This window comes from Leptonotus elevatus, chromosome 15 (assembly GCF_054856555.1).
Source record: "Leptonotus elevatus isolate MCC_2025b chromosome 15, RoL_Lele_1.0, whole genome shotgun sequence".
NCBI classification, from domain to species: domain Eukaryota; kingdom Metazoa; phylum Chordata; class Actinopteri; order Syngnathiformes; family Syngnathidae; genus Leptonotus; species Leptonotus elevatus.
In genome coordinates, this window is record NC_141253.1 from 12,194,386 (window position 1) to 12,213,633 (window position 19,248).

The 19,248-nt window shown below is 40.2% G+C and overlaps 1 protein-coding gene across 3 annotated transcripts in view; it reads right to left on the minus strand.

Moving 5' to 3' along the window:
* LOC147161945 (putative E3 ubiquitin-protein ligase HERC1) overlaps positions 1-19,248 on the minus strand; it is a 49,981-nt gene that overhangs the window by 19,271 nt on the left and 11,462 nt on the right. For 2 of the 3 annotated variants that reach the window (XM_086096584.1, XM_086096585.1), the window contains exons 15-44: positions 18,085-18,312; positions 17,847-17,999; positions 17,125-17,257; positions 16,650-16,853; positions 16,369-16,572; positions 15,877-16,050; positions 15,495-15,609; positions 14,657-14,774; positions 14,395-14,581; positions 13,953-14,256; positions 13,843-13,876; positions 13,711-13,756; positions 12,770-13,008; positions 11,755-11,940; positions 11,552-11,672; positions 10,645-10,885; positions 10,412-10,581; positions 9,919-10,071; positions 9,734-9,831; positions 9,188-9,280; positions 8,327-8,494; positions 7,775-8,014; positions 7,611-7,694; positions 5,891-6,116; positions 5,535-5,817; positions 3,427-4,130; positions 2,693-2,906; positions 1,244-1,413; positions 677-760; positions 13-199 (exon numbers count right to left, since the gene is read on the minus strand). In XM_086096584.1, coding sequence (XP_085952710.1) covers positions 13-199; positions 677-760; positions 1,244-1,413; positions 2,693-2,906; positions 3,427-4,130; positions 5,535-5,817; positions 5,891-6,116; positions 7,611-7,694; positions 7,775-8,014; positions 8,327-8,494; positions 9,188-9,280; positions 9,734-9,831; positions 9,919-10,071; positions 10,412-10,581; positions 10,645-10,885; positions 11,552-11,672; positions 11,755-11,940; positions 12,770-13,008; positions 13,711-13,756; positions 13,843-13,876; positions 13,953-14,256; positions 14,395-14,581; positions 14,657-14,774; positions 15,495-15,609; positions 15,877-16,050; positions 16,369-16,572; positions 16,650-16,853; positions 17,125-17,257; positions 17,847-17,999; positions 18,085-18,312 — 5,561 coding nt within the window. The remainder of the gene's footprint in view (positions 1-12; positions 200-676; positions 761-1,243; positions 1,414-2,692; positions 2,907-3,426; positions 4,131-5,534; positions 5,818-5,890; positions 6,117-7,610; positions 7,695-7,774; positions 8,015-8,326; positions 8,495-9,187; positions 9,281-9,733; positions 9,832-9,918; positions 10,072-10,411; positions 10,582-10,644; positions 10,886-11,551; positions 11,673-11,754; positions 11,941-12,769; positions 13,009-13,710; positions 13,757-13,842; positions 13,877-13,952; positions 14,257-14,394; positions 14,582-14,656; positions 14,775-15,494; positions 15,610-15,876; positions 16,051-16,368; positions 16,573-16,649; positions 16,854-17,124; positions 17,258-17,846; positions 18,000-18,084; positions 18,313-19,248) is intronic. The other variant, XM_086096586.1, reaches the window with a different exon arrangement.

Genomic DNA, 19,248 nt, shown 5'->3' on the forward strand with positions numbered 1-19,248 from the left:
TAAATTATAAACCTCTCTGTGGGTTGACTCGAGGGGCGTTCGGGGCACTGCACTGTCTCGGGCCCATCGGAGGATGCCGTGTCAGGCTCTCCCTCATGCCTGGGTGATTCGGCGGTCTGCTGCTCATTCGTCAGGGGGTGCTCCAGCATCCAGCTGGCCAATACCTCAATGGTCCGAGAGTCCAGCTCACCTGCTACATCTACAGGAGTGGTTTGGAGTTAAAAAACACATCATGGAGTGTGAGAATGGATACGAAATGCGTATCTCGAGAATTTGAATCAGAAAAAAAAAGGCAAATAATATTTTTTCCGATTGTCTCTGTCAATGAAAAGCATGCATCTGCATTGGTAACATTGTTCTTTAGATTGAAAAGTATTCTTCAGATTTTTCTCTTATATAATCCTCCCAAAATTTGTGGATTTTATTTTATTTTTTAATTTCTGGAAATTTGGGGGGGATTTTTTTGGGGGGGGGAGGGCGGAGGTTGAAAATTGGTGGATTAAGTTAAAATCACAAAATGCATTTCATTGAATTGTATCAAATAGTAGAACACTGACATCAGGCGGTATCCTTGTACTGTAACTCCAAAATTTATTACTTTCCAGGTGACAAATGCAGTAAGAAAGCATGTGAAGCAGACATTGTGGTGGCATCACACACAAAGCAGTAGCAGTACCTGCTGCCTCCATGGCGCAGTAGATGTGTCTCATAGGGAATCCCATTTCAAGCAAGCGGCTGGTGACAAACATTTGTGTCCGCTCTGGTGGTGAGGGGGAAAAAGTGCACAAAAACAAAAACAGAAAAATAACTACAAAGTTTAATTTAGGGAGGCGTTTATGACTTAATGTATAATATGAAAAAAGGTGATAAAGAAAATAATGCCGTCATATAAAAGCACAAACTGTGTCGACTTGCATTCGTGGGATGGTTGTAATGTCAGAAGCATGGGCTAAAATGTGACAAAAACATGCTATTTTTGAGGACCAAACACATTGAAAATAAGTGTACATCGACAGGTTTGACTAACAAAGTGTCGTGTAAACAGAACAGTGGCATTGAAAAAAGGCAGAATGACAGAGGAGCTTTACACTCACTGAGGAAAAAGTGTGAACCGGATTCTGTTACGGCTGATATTACTCTCTTGATTCTACATTCCTGTGGCAACTTCGCCTATTCTATATTAGTGTCGTCAAAAAAGATGACTTTTACAGGCAGCGTAAACGGGACTTTCGCTTGTTCTTACCCAGGCTGCTTCGGGCCTGCGTGCTGCATGGACCAGGTTCCATAAAGCTGGTCTGCTGCTCTGTGAAGGCATCGCACGAGGCCGAACTGACCAGGCTGAAGCAGGGGTGCAGCACAGGCTGGGTGCTAACCAGTCCGGTGAGCGTGGGGAAGCGAGTTAGCACCATGTGTCTGAAATTAACCACATCACAATATGCATGCTTAATATGCCTCAAGAAGTTTTCCTTTCTTTGTTTATGCAACGATACCACCCCCCCCCCCTCCTCCCAATATATTGTTTATAGCAGGGAGTCCTAAAGTGTGATACACGTAACACTAGCGGTTCGCTCTAATATCATGAGATTATTACTTAAGGTTTACAATAATATCAAATATACTTTTTAAGAATGTTTTTTTCTGACCACTTGGGCCTTTCTGTACTACTGTATTTGAATTTTGGTCTTTAAGATGGTGGAGAGCTGAGTATTTTTGGAGTACTTGCAGCGTTATGTCATATCGTGACATTACCATATCATTACCCTGAGATACTTAAATAAATGTAATATATTGATCAGCGCATAATCACAAGCAATCAAACATCGTTCTCAAAATTGTTATTCATGGTGTATCGTTCTTTCATATATCCACATACAATAATTGCTGTATCAAGATATCATTGACGATATTGCAGTATGTACTAATATAAAATATAAATACTGAAAAAATTTAAATGCACTATAGTCTAAACTTGTATTCTGATTAATGTTGTGTTTCTGTAATATGAATTAAAGAGCAAAATCCACCCATTTTTAGCCATCTCATCTTGTAACTTGCTGTCGACAGAAAATTACATCACAGTTGCTCAGGGCTCAGGTAGCAACCAATCATGGCTCAGCATACGAACATCACGTGACCAAACTCAGAAAACAGGTGAGCCGTGATTGGTCATTAGCTGGACCCTGAGCAACTGTGATGTCATAGCAAATAGCAAAATAGTCGCCCACTGAAATAGTTACCAATTGGTGGATTTTGCTGCTTAATTCATATTTCACAAACACAATATTAATCAGAATGCCATATTTAGTAGGGGTCCTTACAACAGATTATTGCAAAGAAAATTTTGGGGTTGACTTCCTCTTTAAAACTGTTGATGAAAAGTGCAACCTTGAACGAACCCTGATGAGAAATCAACATTTGCTACATTTGCAAACCTTTGCCGCTCAGTGAGATACAGGATATAGGAGTGGTACAAAAGTCGATACTCCAGAATTAGAAATACTGTCCGAGTATGTAGCTGTGCACAATAATGGGAAATATCAGCTTTCTTGATGGTAATGTAAGAAAAGTGAAAAGATTGCTTTCGGTAACATAATTGTATTCTATATGAATTACGTCACAATAGCTAATGTGTGATATAATTCACATAAGTGAAGTAGTGCCATGATGTTGGACCGCAAGTTACTATACTCACTGGAGCAGGCTTATGGGTAGGAAAGGGTTAAACTGATCAAGACCGTCCGCCTGCAGGTTGGTCGGGAGCGACGAGGCCAGCTCTGTGTTGGACGATGACGCAGAGGCTCGGTTGGACTGGCCGAAAATGGCGGTGCCTTCCGAGCCGACGCTGTACAAAGAGACGGAGCTGGAGGACTTGGAAATGGGCTGGGAGGTGGAATGGTGGGCCGATTCTAGGAGGGAAAAAGACACAAGTTTGAGGCGTTCACTGGAAGTACTCTAAAGACTAGAATTAATGGTGATAAAGCTGTTGGATCAACTTTTAAGAACAAGTCCAATGAAGTAAACATTTTTTTTAATGGAACAGCAAACATTTTTTTTAAAGCAGACAAATTGTGCATTTTTTTCACTAGTACCAATAATATGTCTGTGAAATGCTTCCATCAATTATAGCTCACTTGTGCGTAACTTACACTCATTTGTGTGGCGTCAAACACAAATACCACCTTCCCCCACATATACAACTTTGCCAAACCATGGAAGATGTGCCAGTTATCATTAGCTAATGTTGATAGCATTGTTTGTTAATGCTAAAACTGTGCTAACACTACAGCTCTGCTAACCTTTCGGCTTTGATCGGGCTGCCATGTAGTAAGTTTTTGATTTGAAATGGCAGATTTTCACCCACTGTTGCTACCAAGTTATGGTGGGAGAAATTCAACTTGTGAAAGGTCAATCTAGCGGATCAGGTACCTTTGCGTTCTTTATCCTGTAGTCGACTCAGTGCGCCTTTGTAGATCATGATTTGAGCCCTTTCCAGGTCTGCCAGAGACACCCTCTGCTTTATGGGACAGGGTCGGACCGCCCACTTGACCATGCTCTGCACCACGTACTGCAGCACCGACCTCAGCTCGGCGCTCTCGTCCCATTGCTCGCCGCCACTTCCACCGCCTTTGTCATGGTCAGAGCTGGGACTCGACAAGGTGGAATTCGGCTTGGGCCCGGAGAGCAAATCCGATAACTTCTCGCAGCTAAAAATGACAGCGAGGGATTTCAAGGCGCCGGTGAGAAGGTAAGAGACTTTGATGGCTCTGAGCTCCAAGGCGAAGGCATTTATTTTGGTTTGAGATGTTTGCAGAGGTCTGGTTGCCTCCTCTTGGACCTTTACAGTATCTTTGGTGGATGCCTTCCCATCGACTTCAACCTTCTTCCAGTCCTCTTCTGCAAAGCATGTGAGATCATCTACCTCATCCAGACAGTACTGCGTCCCACCCTCCGCCAGGCTCTCCTGCGACAATTTCCCAGCGGCTGCCGCACGAGTCCCGAGCCAGCCGCGCTCCTCCAGCAACCCCATCAGTAAAATCAGATCCAGCAGCACTGTCGGTTTAAGCCCTCCCAGTCGTGCCACATCACAGCAGGTCGTGTTGCAGGGCTCAAGCGAGGCGATGGGCGTGTCGCTGGGTGACCAAGAATTCGTGGAGCTTGGTTATTCAGGGAAGGGTTGGCGAGAAGCCACAGAGATAGCGAGCGACACCGGGATGGATTAGTGGATTTACAAAGACAATTAGTAATCAGGGCAAGGAAAAACAGAAAATAATTCAATAGAATAGTCACAAGACAAGTGTTGTTGACACATTTAAGGAAAGACATTCAAATACTAGAGATAGGCTTTAGAAATAGAGAAAGAATTTTGGAATTCTGGAATTTTAGCTGCTAATGTCTAGTGAAGTTGTAACAACTAACAGAAATGCAAAGGACTATGAGAAATCAAAACTTTGTAATCATATTAAACAAACATTACAATTAAGACTGAAGGAAAGTTAATGTTTTGGGGTTCCCACAAACTTAGTGTTTTTGTGTTGTACTTTTTGCATGATGTCGTATCACTCAATAAAAACACTTTGGTCGAGAACCATTTTGAACCCAAAAATAACACTTACACAGTTTGTGTGTATTGTTTAAAGTGAAGAAATTAAGCTGCTCAGAACCTCAGGTCTTAAGAACTTTCTTTTGTAATAAATATTCTTATGTCGTGAGGCAAGTGAATGGACCCATGATGGAAAATTAAGTGAATGTTTTCATCTGCTAGACTTGCTGCTTTGATGCCAACATGTTCATATTTCCCAAAAATAAGCAGCAGGTTAATATAATTATCCAGACTTTTTTTTTCTAGGAGCACAGTGGCCCCTAACATAAAATTTTAGGAGTGCAAGTAGAAAATTTAGGGACGCACATAAATATTATATAAATAAATATTCACTTCCTCATTTTCACTATATGACTGATAAATGGACTAAAGTGTGGAGCTGAAGTTTGTTTGCAACAAAAAATATTCAAGACTAGTATTTTTTTTTTTAACAAATCAACAAATTTACTGTTCGCACAGGCACAAGTACATGAAAAATGGCTCAGATTTTAGGAACAAAATGCCACCCTGATCTGATTTCTGTTAATCATTTCTTAGCTCAGGTATTACAACCTTTCTATGCAGCATTTTTGCATAAAACCCACCATTATGTAACCATGATTAAAGACTAATAACACACAGTTACAGCACATACTGTAAAACTGAATGGTTGTTTTTTGCTGCTGAACTTGCTGCTTGTCCAAATTTCTCCAAAATAATAAATTGTGTGTTTAAATGTAAAAATATTCAGCTTAGAGCTTTGGGTTCTGCTGCCTTTCTTTCTTCCCTAATTTAATTTTTTTTGTCAGGAAGAAAACTGTTGGAATTAAATTTTTGTGAGTATTAGGAATTTGTTGTTACATATTATCCTGACAGAATTAGGAAAATTATATAATTTGTTGCAAATTTCTGATGTGCCCATCCCTATTATGAACTTTTATTCGAGATACTGTACCTGATTGATAGGTCGGCCTCCTCCCACTGCAGCTTAACCAGGGAGCTCCTCTCTTTCAGGACCCCCAGCAACACGGCCCTGCGCCCGCTGGGCTTATGTAGACACAAGCCGCCAGCCCGGAGACCGCCATCCACACCTCCGATCCAAGCCAGTACGGGCCACACTTCAGTGCACAAGGCAGCTAGCTTGGCTTCAGATAACAGGCTTTGATGAGGGTCATCGGATGGATCTTTTTCACCGTCATTTTGCTGCGAAGTCCGCTCGAGGCCTTTGGATGCAAGTGCTATGGGATAAACCTTACAATGGAAGTGCTTAAACCTGATTGAAATGTTCCATAAGATGTGCTTGTAACTGACCTGGGGTGAAACGTCCCAAGTGGTCCTCCTTCAGCATGGGCCCAATGAGCTCCAAGTTGGCATGGATGTACTGGTTGATGTGTTGCGTCCACTGATCGCACTGGTGAAGCCGGCGCAGGAGGTGTACCGTGGACTCAATTAGGGCAGTGCTTTGCGGGCTGCACAGTGGCTCGCCAGGTAGCAAGTTACTGGGCATGCCTCGCATCTGGAGTTCCCCCAGTTTCACCTGTTAGGGATGCATTCGATTTAGTCTGTTTTATGTATCATGAATTGTGTGCTGATCGGCACAGCTGTGGCCAAGTGGTTAAGATCACTGCTTGCAACTGTGAGAGATGTTGGTTCAAGTCATCAGCCAGAAGAATGCAGGCAAATATTCTTCCAGCTTTGTAACGTGTGGACTGACAAAACTACAGAGGATGACAATGAACCTGGCATGGTGACCTTGAGCAATACACTCATAACTTGAACTGCTTCCTGGATGCTATAATAGTCCCTGCTTCGATGTGTATCACTAACAGTGCATATTTGCTGTGGTCATTACTGTGAGGGATTAAAGGTATAGGACAAATCTCATAAATATTCACGTATTCATAAAAATAAAAATCATTCTTCTGCTTGTTTTTCAAATTTTGGTTGTTTCGGTTTATGTACTCTGACAATACAGTAATTGTGTGACAATTGAACATACCAAACACCTACAACACATACCTCCCCCCCAAAAAAATTTGAAATTACATTTAATTAAATTTTAATATAAATATTATTATGTGGAATACAATGTTTCATTATTTCAGATTTTTTTAAATATAATAAAATAAAAACTCACTGCTTCCATGTGTTATTTTAAAATGTTCATATAAAATGTTTTTTTTGGGCTAACGATAAATAAATAACTTAACAAATAATAATAACAAAATTCACACACAAAAAAACAAAAACAATATATCTCAAAACGTGTGTTGTTTTTTTAATGTCACATGTGACTTCACTACAATATAACTATTATCCACACCACGCAGGTAATTAGTTTTAGTTGCCCGGAACAAAAACAAAAACAAAACTATTTAGTGACACATGCTATATCATCAATCTCCCCAAAAAGCATGTTTTATTTAAAGTTTAAACACCAAACTGATTTTTGTTGTTTTCTTGTTCAAAAAATACCTCAACATTTAGAGATACATGTAGTATTGTCACTGTCCAACAATTGTATTATATTATATATTTTTGCTGTCCAATGAAATACGTGTCAAAACACATGGATTTTCTTTCCTTTTATTTGTAATGTATCAGAAATGTTTAAGTTAAATTTATTTAAAGGTACATTGTGCAGTTTAAAAAGGTAATATTAAAACTTTTTCTACATCATGCATGCTCCACCAATGCCCAGATGAGTACGAAGAGCCCTGACTGTTTTACTCTGCTTCCCTTTATAGTAGAGTGTGCGAACCCTCACACTCCACAGATTCTTTGGGGAGTGGAGGGGCGGAGTTTTTCTTACCTCATTTGAAGTAATGTCTTCATTTGTCAACTGTAGCTGTCGCTTTAAGATTGTGCACGTACTCGCACGCGCACCATGAACGAGCCTGACACAGATGCTTCAATGTAAACCAACGTAAAATACTTTAACTAACCCTTAATAAAAGGTATCCTTATGCTACAGTCATACCAAAAATATTAATTTAACCGGTCAATATTAGCTTAAAAAAATATTAAGTACCTTCTCTCCTGGATTGCTGCTGTAGAATAACACACAAGGATACAGCTCAGAAGCAACCACACCTTCAAACGCCAACTTTGGCTCCTGGCATAAATAAACACAAAGAAACTGAAAAATGTTTCCCAATAAAATGGAGTGATGCTACAAATACTCCATAAGCAAACCTTGTCATTTTTAGCAAACGACACAGTGTGAGCCTCCATGTCCAGGACGCATGTGATGGTGTCGCCCTGGGTGAAAGACGGGAGCGTGCGGACCAGCTCACCGCCATGGTACAGGTTGCCGCTGTAGGCACGATACAACCACATGTCGGTGGTGGTGTGGTGGTTGTAATCGCGGACGGGCCACCGTGACACACCCACGCACGTGCCCTCGTTGCCTCGGTGTTCTTTAGCGATGTGGAACTGATGGAGGCGGGGAAAGGCAGTTACCCACCACAAAATGTTTACATTTTTTCAGTGTACAGCATTAGGGATGTAGTCGAGTAGTCACCGATACCACTAGTACAAAATCAACCCCCCCCCCCTACAAAAACAATGACAGATAATTTTAAAGAAAAACCTATATATCCCAATATAGCACTTTTCCTTAAAATTTATGAAATTCTTCTGATTCCTAATTGCTAGATCCTGATCGTAAAACCCACAATGGGCGGGGCTATTACTGGTAAAAATGGTATAAATAAGTCATTTTCATAGCACAGTAAGTGTGATTACCTTCCAAATGAAACATCCAGAGGTGATGGCTGTGGTCGCCAGGCCATAACCTTTTCCACCAGTTCCGTGCGAAAGGATGTTGCCGCTCTCCAGTGAACAGCACGTTATCTTATTTGGGTCGAAGGAAAAATCTCCGATGGAAATACATTCATCATTGCTGCCGGGATTCTACCACAACAAAAAACAAAAGGCACAAATTTACACATTTAACTACGGAATCTCCAAAGTCGAAAAACCCCAAAAGTCCAGTTTGTAGTTTGACTTTTAACACGTCAGACATTAGCAAATGTCATGAAGGGTGGGCAAAGTACTGTACTTTTATTTATGAAATAACTTGTTAATACATTATGATTAGATTAAATCCCAAAGTAAAATTAAAAAACGGGCATGATTTATCATATTGTTCAAATAAAAACTTTTATCTGTTTAATTCATTATTTTTCCAAAACTGAGTTAACATAAACAAATTTTATTCAACTCTATTATTAATTTATCTCATTATATAATTTCTCGATTTCTTGTAAATAAAAAAATTAAGCCATATTAGTAAAATAAACAATTTTATATCTGCATTTTTATTTGAAATAAACAAGTATATAAATACAAAAATGAGCAATAATTATCTAATATATTTATTTTATTTTATCAATATATTCATAATCCATCAAGGGGAACGTCATCTCACTCGTTGCAGTATTGGAAGGCAACACAGCATATTATCACTCTTCAGTAGAAGATTACTATACTATAAATGCAATATTGCTCCTTTATCCAGCCACTAGCTAGCCTTATTAATGACTCACAAATTGTTTTTAAAAGGGTTCAAAATGACTCTTGTATCCAGATTTTTGACAGATTTACCTCAGAATCCTTTACAGTCGTTTTATGGGTCGCGTCATCCAGAGGCTCCTCCCACATGTAAACAGACATCAGCTGAAAGAGTTGTTTGACAATCTACAAAAAAAGGAAATAAAAAAGAAGTAGTAAATATAGGCAAGGTTTTCAGACTAACATGGCACAACATGACCATAAACGTACAATTGTTTACAATTACTTGTGAACAATATACCTAACCAACTAAGGAACTCGTTAACAAACCAACCAGTTAAGGGGATACCAAGCTGGTTAATGAATATAAAAATTAACTAACCAGAACGCTACCCAACTTGCTAGTTTTACAGTTATCTAATGACTCGCTAGCAAGTTTTGTAGTTTTTCCTACATTTTAATGTAGCAATCCTCTTTGTTGTAGTTTAAGTTTTATTTGGCACATACTGTATATATCAGTAGAATAGTTGTTTTTATTTTGTACTGTATAAATAAAGTTCCCACTTCATCTGCAGTTGAGTAACTAACTGCCATCCGGTGATTACATGAGCACATACTGTAATTCCCGTGTCCTCCTACCTTCTGAACATGTTCAGGCTCAGAACAAGCAGGCAACAGTCGTTCCAAAACATGGAAGGCTAAGAGCTTAGTACGAAGGTTCTGGAAGCATGGTGATCCTGGTGAACAGTCACATTTTACATACAGTACACAAAATAATATAATAAAAAAAATTATGTAATTTGTTATCCATTTAGTGTAATTACCTAAAGAGGACTTGTAGGAAATAATGTCCATGAGCGGGTCAACCCACTTGATGAACGAGGCGAGTGTTTTCATTACTCGAGAAGACAACACCCGCCTGAGGAACACCAAGAAGTCGGCAAGCTGACATTCAAGCGCTCGGCTGCTTCCTGATCCTGGAGAGTACACATAACAAATCACTGTAAGTCTGCATATAAAAATGTTTTACAAGTAACTTAACAATAACTCCAAGTTACACTTTATTGTAAATCAAAAGAAGAGGCAAGTTAGTCAATGCTTTCTTTTAGCCTACTAATTTTAACTACAAGAAAATCCTAGGTGAAATTTGCACATGACAATTATGTACAGGAATTTAATGGTTAGCTACCAATCTAATCACTCAACTAGATAACCAATTAATATTTCAACTACTCAACTGGCATGGTAGCTACTTAACTAACAAGCCAACTAACTAGCTTATTAACAAAAAAATATCTTGATTGACTCAAGCCACACCTTTCAAGCTCAATCCGTCCTCCTCCGCCTCCTCCATCATTGCTGTCTTTGCTGATGCACTCTCTGCCACTTGCTGCTGACGGAATGCACGCAGTACATTTTGGAGATGCTGGCACATTACCTCCATGAGCGAGTGGGAAATCTCAAGAGGGAGCAGATCCTCACAGGAGCTGAAAGTACACGGCTATTGAGGTCAACCTGGTTCCTTCCTCAAAGGAAATTTAAAATCTCACCTGGAAGTGACTGCAAGGATCTGAAGCAAGCGCGTACATGCCAGCTTGACGGCGCCACTCAGTAGTGGACATCTTGATGTGGAGATGGCGAGCCAGCCCTGGTTCATGAGGGCACAGCTGTTGTCGGTTAGCGTACAGAGCAGCTCCAGGATGCCGTGCTTGACTACCAGTACCAGGTCCACCGGCTGGTAGCTTAAGTTCAGTGCAAACATGGTGGCCAGCAGGAGGTGTTGGCATGAACCTGACGACGGAAAAGGACAAAATTACTGAGTGACTAGGAAGAATAATAAACAAAAAACATTCTGCATAAATCAGAACAAGAACACGTTCAGGCCTCTGTCAAGGCTGAAATTGTAACTTAAATAAACATCTACAATATAGTTCACTAGTTGATTGTTGCCTCACAGATGATACCCTGGAAGTACGCGTGTAAATATACATCTGGTGAAAAAAATTATTGTATCTTCCGCTAACAATCTAGGCCAAACCTAGCTCCTCCAATACACACAATGCTTGTTTCTCAGTGAGGAGGCATCATTTCAACATACAGTAGTTCTATGACACCAATGTACTACTTTCCCTATAAGACAAGGCTTTGGCCCCATCTTGAGGCATCGAGATGAGTTTTTCAGTGGTTATCCAAGAATAGATTCTACAGAATGAAATGCAAATAGGTGTATTTGTGAATAGTGAACCACAAATATGCAAGAAATTACTATATAGTTTTGTGGGATAATTACCAGTATCATGAATAGGAGTGACTCGCTATAAAAAGATAAAAACAAACAAAACAATGAATTCACTTGAGGGTAATAATTGAGGCTAAGTGTCTACTAGAGCAGGGAGTATACCAGAAGATTTATATGAACAAATAAGCAACATAATTTAACTGACAGAGGTAACAAACCTGTTTTTGTTTTTTCATGCAGAACCCTCTGTCTAAGGACGTGCACCACTTGCTGGTAAAAAGCATGTGCTGCATATTGCAGCTCCCTTTGCTTGTCAATAGCAGCTGAATTGGTTCCAGCCTGGATGGAAAAAAGCATTAAGTATTAATCCAGTAGTGACTTGCAAGCAATGGTGACTTCAGCATGACCACTAAATGTATACCGTGTAATGGTGCATCTCATAATGAGCGCCTGAGTGTGAGCCCATGATTTGAGTTCCCAAGGCAAAGCAGCCAGACAGGAACTGGAGCTGCACTGACTGCAACAAGGTGGGAAAATACGGAGAGCAGTTCTTCTCCTCCATCTTGGACAGGAAGGATGACATTTGACGGAAGGCCTCCAGGCGCATCTGACCAAAGCAGACACATCGAGATTGAGATGAGTTAAAACCAGCACAAATGTTAGTTGAAAAAAAAAATGGTTGACTCATGCTACAGGGAGAGTAGGGATTGAATTAAAAAAAAACTTTTACATACTGTATGTACAGTATAGTATTGGCCTATACAGTGTTATTCATATATTTTCATTTTGCTATTTGAAAATTCATCTATTTGATGATTTTTGTAGGAACTTATCCCCTATCCTTGCCAAAGCCCTGTCTAATTATTGCTTTTGCATCATTCTGTGGCATCTTGGTGCCAAGATGCTTCCTTCCGTGAGGTGAAGAGCTTCCTTTAGTCATGCTATAGCCCTGTCTAACAGAAAAGTAGTGTTTTGCTGCCATTTTGTGGCAATAATAAACCTTTTCATCAGTCCGCTTATATGCGGAACGTCATTTGGCTGAACCCGAAAAACAGGTTAACGGACTTCCTGTGTATGTTGTGCTAACGACCATAACTACAAGTTAATGACATGATGATCTGAAGCCGAACTTGCTCAAATGTTGTCACTGGTGTCTTCGTACAAAAGGTATATATATATATATATGTATATAATTTATTTATACAAATATGATAAAAAATAAACAAGAACAAACTCTCCGTAACATAAATCTAAAGCTTCTCCCCAACATATAAAGATATTCAAACAGCCGAGTCGTATCACCGATTAATATAAAAAAGTTTATTTTACAACTGGGTGATTTTTTTCAGAAAATAGCTGATGGGTTCCACAGAAGAAAAAAAAAGCAAATATAGTAGGTGCATTTGATAATAGACGAGGCTTTACTGTATACATACCTCAGCTCTCTGTTGCTGTTGCAGGATGGCAAAGACAATAGCTTTGGGATCAGCCTCATGGAAAGCCTGGGTGGGCACTGTCAACTGGAGCATGTTCCCGCACACAAACTGGAGCGCCTGGTCCAGGATCAGCTGGGTGTTGTCGCCAAAGTGGGTCGTGACCGGGTAGGTTGGGCTGATGCACTGACGCAGACGATCCCAAGCGTCTTTCATGACATCCAAGGAGCAGAGAGGCAAGCCTGGAAGCAAGAAAAACACTATCAGCTACTCAGATGATATTTTGCTACCTTTGAGTATGACACAACAAAATGTCAGCCTGGAAGGGGAAAAACTTTTCAAATGATATTTTTGTTATATATGAGAATAAAAAATGTAAAAAAAATTGTGTCCATAACATTACAGGTACATCTGGTAGATCTGCATAATCTAATCCCATCCAAGAATTCTGAACGCTAATATATCTACATCTTCACAACAAAGTTCAACACCTAACAAATGAGTTATATAGCTAACTGACCAAATACCAAGCTATTTGTATGTATTTATAACAACAGTGACGGGGTTGGGGGCTGGACAGGCAAACGCGTGTGCTAAAGCACATCTCGTGGTTGAAAGCAGAAGGCTGTGCAATCAGCCACATGAACGGTCAGACATAATATGCTGACTTTGTGGTCAGCGGCGGAAGGCAGAGGGGATTCAAGGGATAGTGTTGCAGCATCATTAATGGATGAATGTCAAACAATCTGGCAATCACATCCACAAAGCCTTATTAAGTAGGGTGTAACTGACTGTTGCTGACGGACAGTCTGTGACATATTTAGCTAACAAGTTAACTAACCAACTACATGATAGTTAAACTGACTTATTATCTAGCTAATAAAATGAATTAACTAGCTATCATTTTAACTACGTAGCTATGAATTCAAACATACAGTACTTACCCATCTTATTCTTGTATGATCCCAAGGATGTCTTTGACTGGTCAGACTATATGAAAAATGTGTGATAAGAGGAGTCAAACAACAATTTAACTTAAAAATAAATAAATAAATAAATAAATAAGTGACATTTACCTGCTGCCTGAGACTAAAAGACTGTGTAGCTGGCCTGGAATGTGGATTAACATCAACAGAGTGTGAGAAAAGTGCATTTAAAACAAATTAAACATTAACACTGATTTTACCTGGTGCTAGCGTTGGATGCCTGACTCTCTTCCCTCTCTCTGGGTTCTGCCCAGGCAGGGCAGACTCCCAACAGTAGGAAGAGGCAGCGGGAGACGAGCAGACGGCAGGTGGCGGGGAACGGCAAGTTCTCCTCCTCCAACTCTCTCCGGTTATCCCACTGGTGTCTGGGATTGAGCTCTCTGTGGGGGCTGACCGGGCTCTCCACAGTGCCGGGCAGTGTGGAAGTCCCAAAGGACTCGTACACGGTCATGTTCTGCTGCACCTGCATGGCCTCGCGTGTTGCCATGAAGGACTCCAGGACTTCTGTACAGAAAGGAATGTTGTTGTGATTAAATCTAAAATTCTACAAAAGCTATCATTCAATAGTGGTACAATAAACCAGAACACAAACCAGTACGGTTGGGTTGCATGGATGGGATATGAGGGATCTAGTTCTCTAACCTGTAAGATCTATGTGATTGCTGCCCAATGATTCCTCCACTGCATCACCATGGTCCTGGTTGTGGTTGGCTTCAGGGGGCGGCGGTACCTGCACCTCCCGGCTGCATTGACCTACAGACAACTGCTCGCTTTCTTTCACCACAAGAGCTCCAATCTCCTCTGACGCAGGACTCTGACACTGAGAGCTCTGCCAACAACCAGAACAACAATATTAAATGTATCCGTTCATGGTAATAAGTGTATTCATCCAAAGTGGTGGTACCTGTTTGGCAGCGGCGAGCACCTGCGAGGTCCTCGGAGAGTTTTTGTGGGCCAACAGAGATTCTCTGATTTTATAGACGCTTTCAAAGACATCTAACAGCTTCTTGCAGGGCTCATATCTGAATGACAACACATCATTAGCATCTCTCTGCTTTGCTGTAAGCATTATCAATATACACTCACATCCATATACACATACATACATACACATATATTGTAGCAGCAGTAGTAGTGGTAGTGGCAGAGGCAGTAGCAGTAGTAGTGTGTTACCGCCGGTGGCCACCTTTTTTAATTACCTTCTTTATAACATGCTAAAGAAGGTGGCGGCAATGCACCAAAAGTATTCACCAAATGAAAGTAGAAGAAGAAACGGAATTAGACGCAGTCATCTCTAGTTCAGCATGGGGCGGATGTACACCACTAAAAGGCACAATAACACACCAGGATTCTTTTCTACCTTCGGCCAAATTGTTTGGCAGGGGGTTCTAGTTTAGGTAAACCATTTTAAACTAAAAAGAAAAAAACATTTTCCACAGTTAAATGTGGACGTTTTGAATCCAACTGGAACTCAGTGACTGCCGTGAATCAAGTATTACAAATGAAACCATAACAAAAACATTAAAATGAAAAAACTATTACAAAGAGGAAACTAAGATGCACTGTACCTGCTTAATATAAAAAGGCCTGTTTGGTCTACCCAATTGTGTCCAGAGGGTATATATTCCTCGAGACGTGAGTAATAATATTTTAAAACCTCATTACAACATAAGCTCTTTTTAAAGCGTTTTTTTGTACATATGATGTCCATAAAAGCAATATGAGGACACTGTGTTACTGACCTGTCCTGCCAGCAGGCTTTATCTGGTATCCCGGTGTGCTTCAGAAGTGCTGCCAAGCTGCAGCGGCACACGGCCTCCAGCAAACCGTCACACGAAGACCCTCCTCTCTCCCACTCTGCTCTCACAGTGACAAAGACCATTTTGTATTGTTTTTAAACAATAAGTGCCAGGACAGAAAAGTGATTGGCTAACCTGAACTGACTAAACTTGTGTTTGGGGTGTCGCAACCAGATATATAGGCTACCCCAAAAAATAAATTCTAATATCTGTCGATGAGAGGGATAAATTAAATGGATGTTGTAAAATGTTTGAGCGAGAGTGACATTGTGGTGAAATGTCCTATAATGCTTCATCAAGAAAAAATGGCAATCAAATAATGTACCTCTGCTAAGAGCGTACTCCTCCATCTTCTGTAGTAGGCACCCAGCAGGTCCTCTAGAGGATCCTAGCGCCACCTCAAGTAACGTCAGAGAATCCTGGTTCAGGCTCAGCTCGGACAGCCTCGAATCAATGCCGCCCAGCAGCACCGCCTCAGTAAGCCATGCTGTGCTGGAGTCTGGAGTACAAGCATGACCATGACATGGGTAGTCAATTACACCTTCTTTCTTGGAAACAAAATGACATTATTGGTCAAATGAAACTTATTATATTATTATTGTGCTTTTTAAAGTGGAACTTAAGGATTTTTGCCAATGATAAAACATAAAAAGATTTTTTTCTAAAAAAGTATGTTTTTTTTATCTTTACATTATGATCAATATGAACAGTTCTATTCAATTCTGCTTACGTATGTAAATGATCTAAGATTTTTTGTGTGTTCATAAGACAACTCTGTAAGTAGCAAAATGGGGAGGAAACAGAATACTTAACCTACCAAGCTCCTCAGAGTCCATCTCAAGGCCATTCCGGAGGAGCAAGTTCGATAGCCAGAACTCTGAAGTTCTCTCCTGGGGGGAGGGTGGAAGGCCTTGCATCATCCCGCCAAGGCAGCGTCCAACTGCTAGTGCTACAGAGCGCTCCAGATCCAACAGCCAAAGCCATGTGCACTCCTCCTCTTCCTCCTGGTGTTCACTTTTATCTAAGTGATTATGTCGCTGGTCAGCATAGGTAATAATTTGATGAACTGTACAGCATATTAGCGCAAAGACCACAGACCTGAGGGGAATGTTGAGGCTTCTACCTCCAGCTCTTCGTCCTCAAGTAGGCCCGTCTCGGGCAGCAACCGGTTGAAACTGTCCAGATCCTCCAGCAAGTCCAACAAGTGGTCAAGCAGAGGCTGGACTGTGCTGAGGGGCAATAGCAGCAGCGAGTACATTACCTGACACAGCAGGCTGCCTGCCATGGAGTTGTACAACACCACTGGACAACAGAGAAGGGGGAAAGGGTGAATAAGAATGAACCATAAGAAACGATAAGAAATAGAAAATTGGCAAAAATGTCAGAAACTTGATTTTATTAAGGCACCTGGGAATGGTGTTAAATTGTCAACAACAAAAAAGTGCACAATATGTCTCCTAAATATTCCATTTCGCTCAAATGCCAGACACCCAAATGAGTAAAAGTGGTATTGATGATGGATGGATGGATGGATGGATGGAATTCCTCCCAATGGCTTTAGGCGTGTTCTTACTGTGAAGCTTCTTCATCATCTGCATGTCCACAAAGCTGTCCTTCAACAGCTTGGTTGACCTCCTCAGCGTCTCTGCGGCGCATGAGAACATCAAGTGAAGATGCTCACGCAGTAATTTTACACTGCTGTCATCCTAAAAGGCAGTAAGGACAGCAGTCGTCAACGTGCGTAATCGATCAAGTTAACTACTATAATCTTATCAGAATAGTAATGTTAATTAAAAATAATAATAATTCTGTAATCCTATGATTAAGACAAGTCATATTTTTTTCAGGAAACAAATGTAATCCATTTAGAATAAATTCTTAACCTGCCCTACAAAGCCATAAAATTACAAGAATTATGTCATATTTTTCGAATAATTTTTTTTTGCAGTGGGAACAAATGTCATAATGTGAATAACGCGATTTCCCAGAGAAAATCTTGGAATCTAATGAGAATAACATCACAATTTTACCTGTGCAGAAGTTTTTAATTCATGAGATGATGATTTTTGTTCATTTATTAGAGGGGAAGGTCATATATAAAGCATCTGTCATATATAATAAAATAAGAGAATAGGGGAGTTTTGTTCGGCTAACGAGCAGATCCCATTAAATAAATAAGGCAAATTTGCAAACACCAAATAATGACTATGCGGGGGTTTGCTCACTGTAATCCCTGAGAGGGAAATGCAACTCAAACTCTGCTGTAGATTTGCACACAACATCCGTACACAGTACCTCAGGGCTAAAGTGGATGTAGCAATGGGCAAGCATGTGTTTGTGAAGTCCGGAAAGAAGCTGGTGAAAGTGCGAGGGAGGCTCAGACTCTCGTTGATTATCACTTGACAGCAGCTTATCACTGTTTTTCTCCAATTCCCCAAATGCTCGCTCCTATATGAACACACACACAACACTGTAGTGAGGCATAGAAATCCCTTTGTCATTGCTTTCAAAGGGAAACAGCGTTTGTTCATACCGTGTAAAATCCAATACTGAGCAGAAGGGTTCTGAGAAGCACCTCTGCTAAGTGAAATGGGTCATATGCTTCGGATGAGGAAGAGGAGGAGGAGGGCGGTCGGGAGGATGGGGCGGGCGTCAGAGGTGGCACGAGATTTGCCACGTCCCCGAAATTGCTGTAGCCCAGCAGGGACGCCATGTGACTCTGGTCTTGGAGGCTGCTGAGGACCATGTCCAACTGCAGACGCTTGAAAATGCACATGAACAGTAAACAACCTTAGAATATTAGAACATTTTACTCTGCAAACATGAATTTAATCACATATTAGGGGAAAAGGGATCATTAATACAACCATTTACTTAAAATTTGACCTTTGTCTTAGATATGTTTTTCTCCAAGAATTATTTTTTTTTTTCCTCCAAAATATGATTTTTATCTTATATTATTTTTATCAAAAAAAATTATTAAATTAAAATAGACATGCAGTAAGCCATTATTGGGCCCCCAAAAAAGATTTTCAAGATAATAATTAATTCATTGTTGTAATATTATCAGAGGTGGGTAGTAATGAGTTACATTTACTTGAGTAACTTTTTAAATAAAATGTACTTCTAAGAGTAGTTTTACCACACAATACTTTTTACTTTTACTTGAGTAGGTGTGCAAAGAAGTAATGCTACTCTTACTCCGCTATATTGGGCTACTATAGAATCGACCCCCCTTCTCCAGGCCAAAGCGATAAAAATATTACTTTGGTACAGTGTTTTCCACAAGGCTTCTAGGTTTTGGTGTTGTTAGGTTTAACAAAGTGGTGATGTTTCTTCGACTTCGAAATGTACAGTTTTTTTGGTGTTACTTGACAGCACCTCAAGCATAGTCAAAGGGAAACTGAAAATTAACATTTGTTTTTGCTTCTTTCCCAGTATAGCTACTAGCCTGTGTGGTTTACTTTGCCTATACAAAATGTACCTATGTCATGTCCTAACATTTATTATTCTATGTAAATGTGTGTTTAATGACCTATACTATATGTGTTACATCAGTTTGGCTAGCGTTTTTGTGTGTTAATTAAGCTAGTATGCTAACTAATACTATTGATGAGCCTCATGTGAAGGTGGTTTGTTTGTGTTTAACTTTAGTTTACTTTTCTCTTTAAATATATGACTGTAATCTCATGAATTC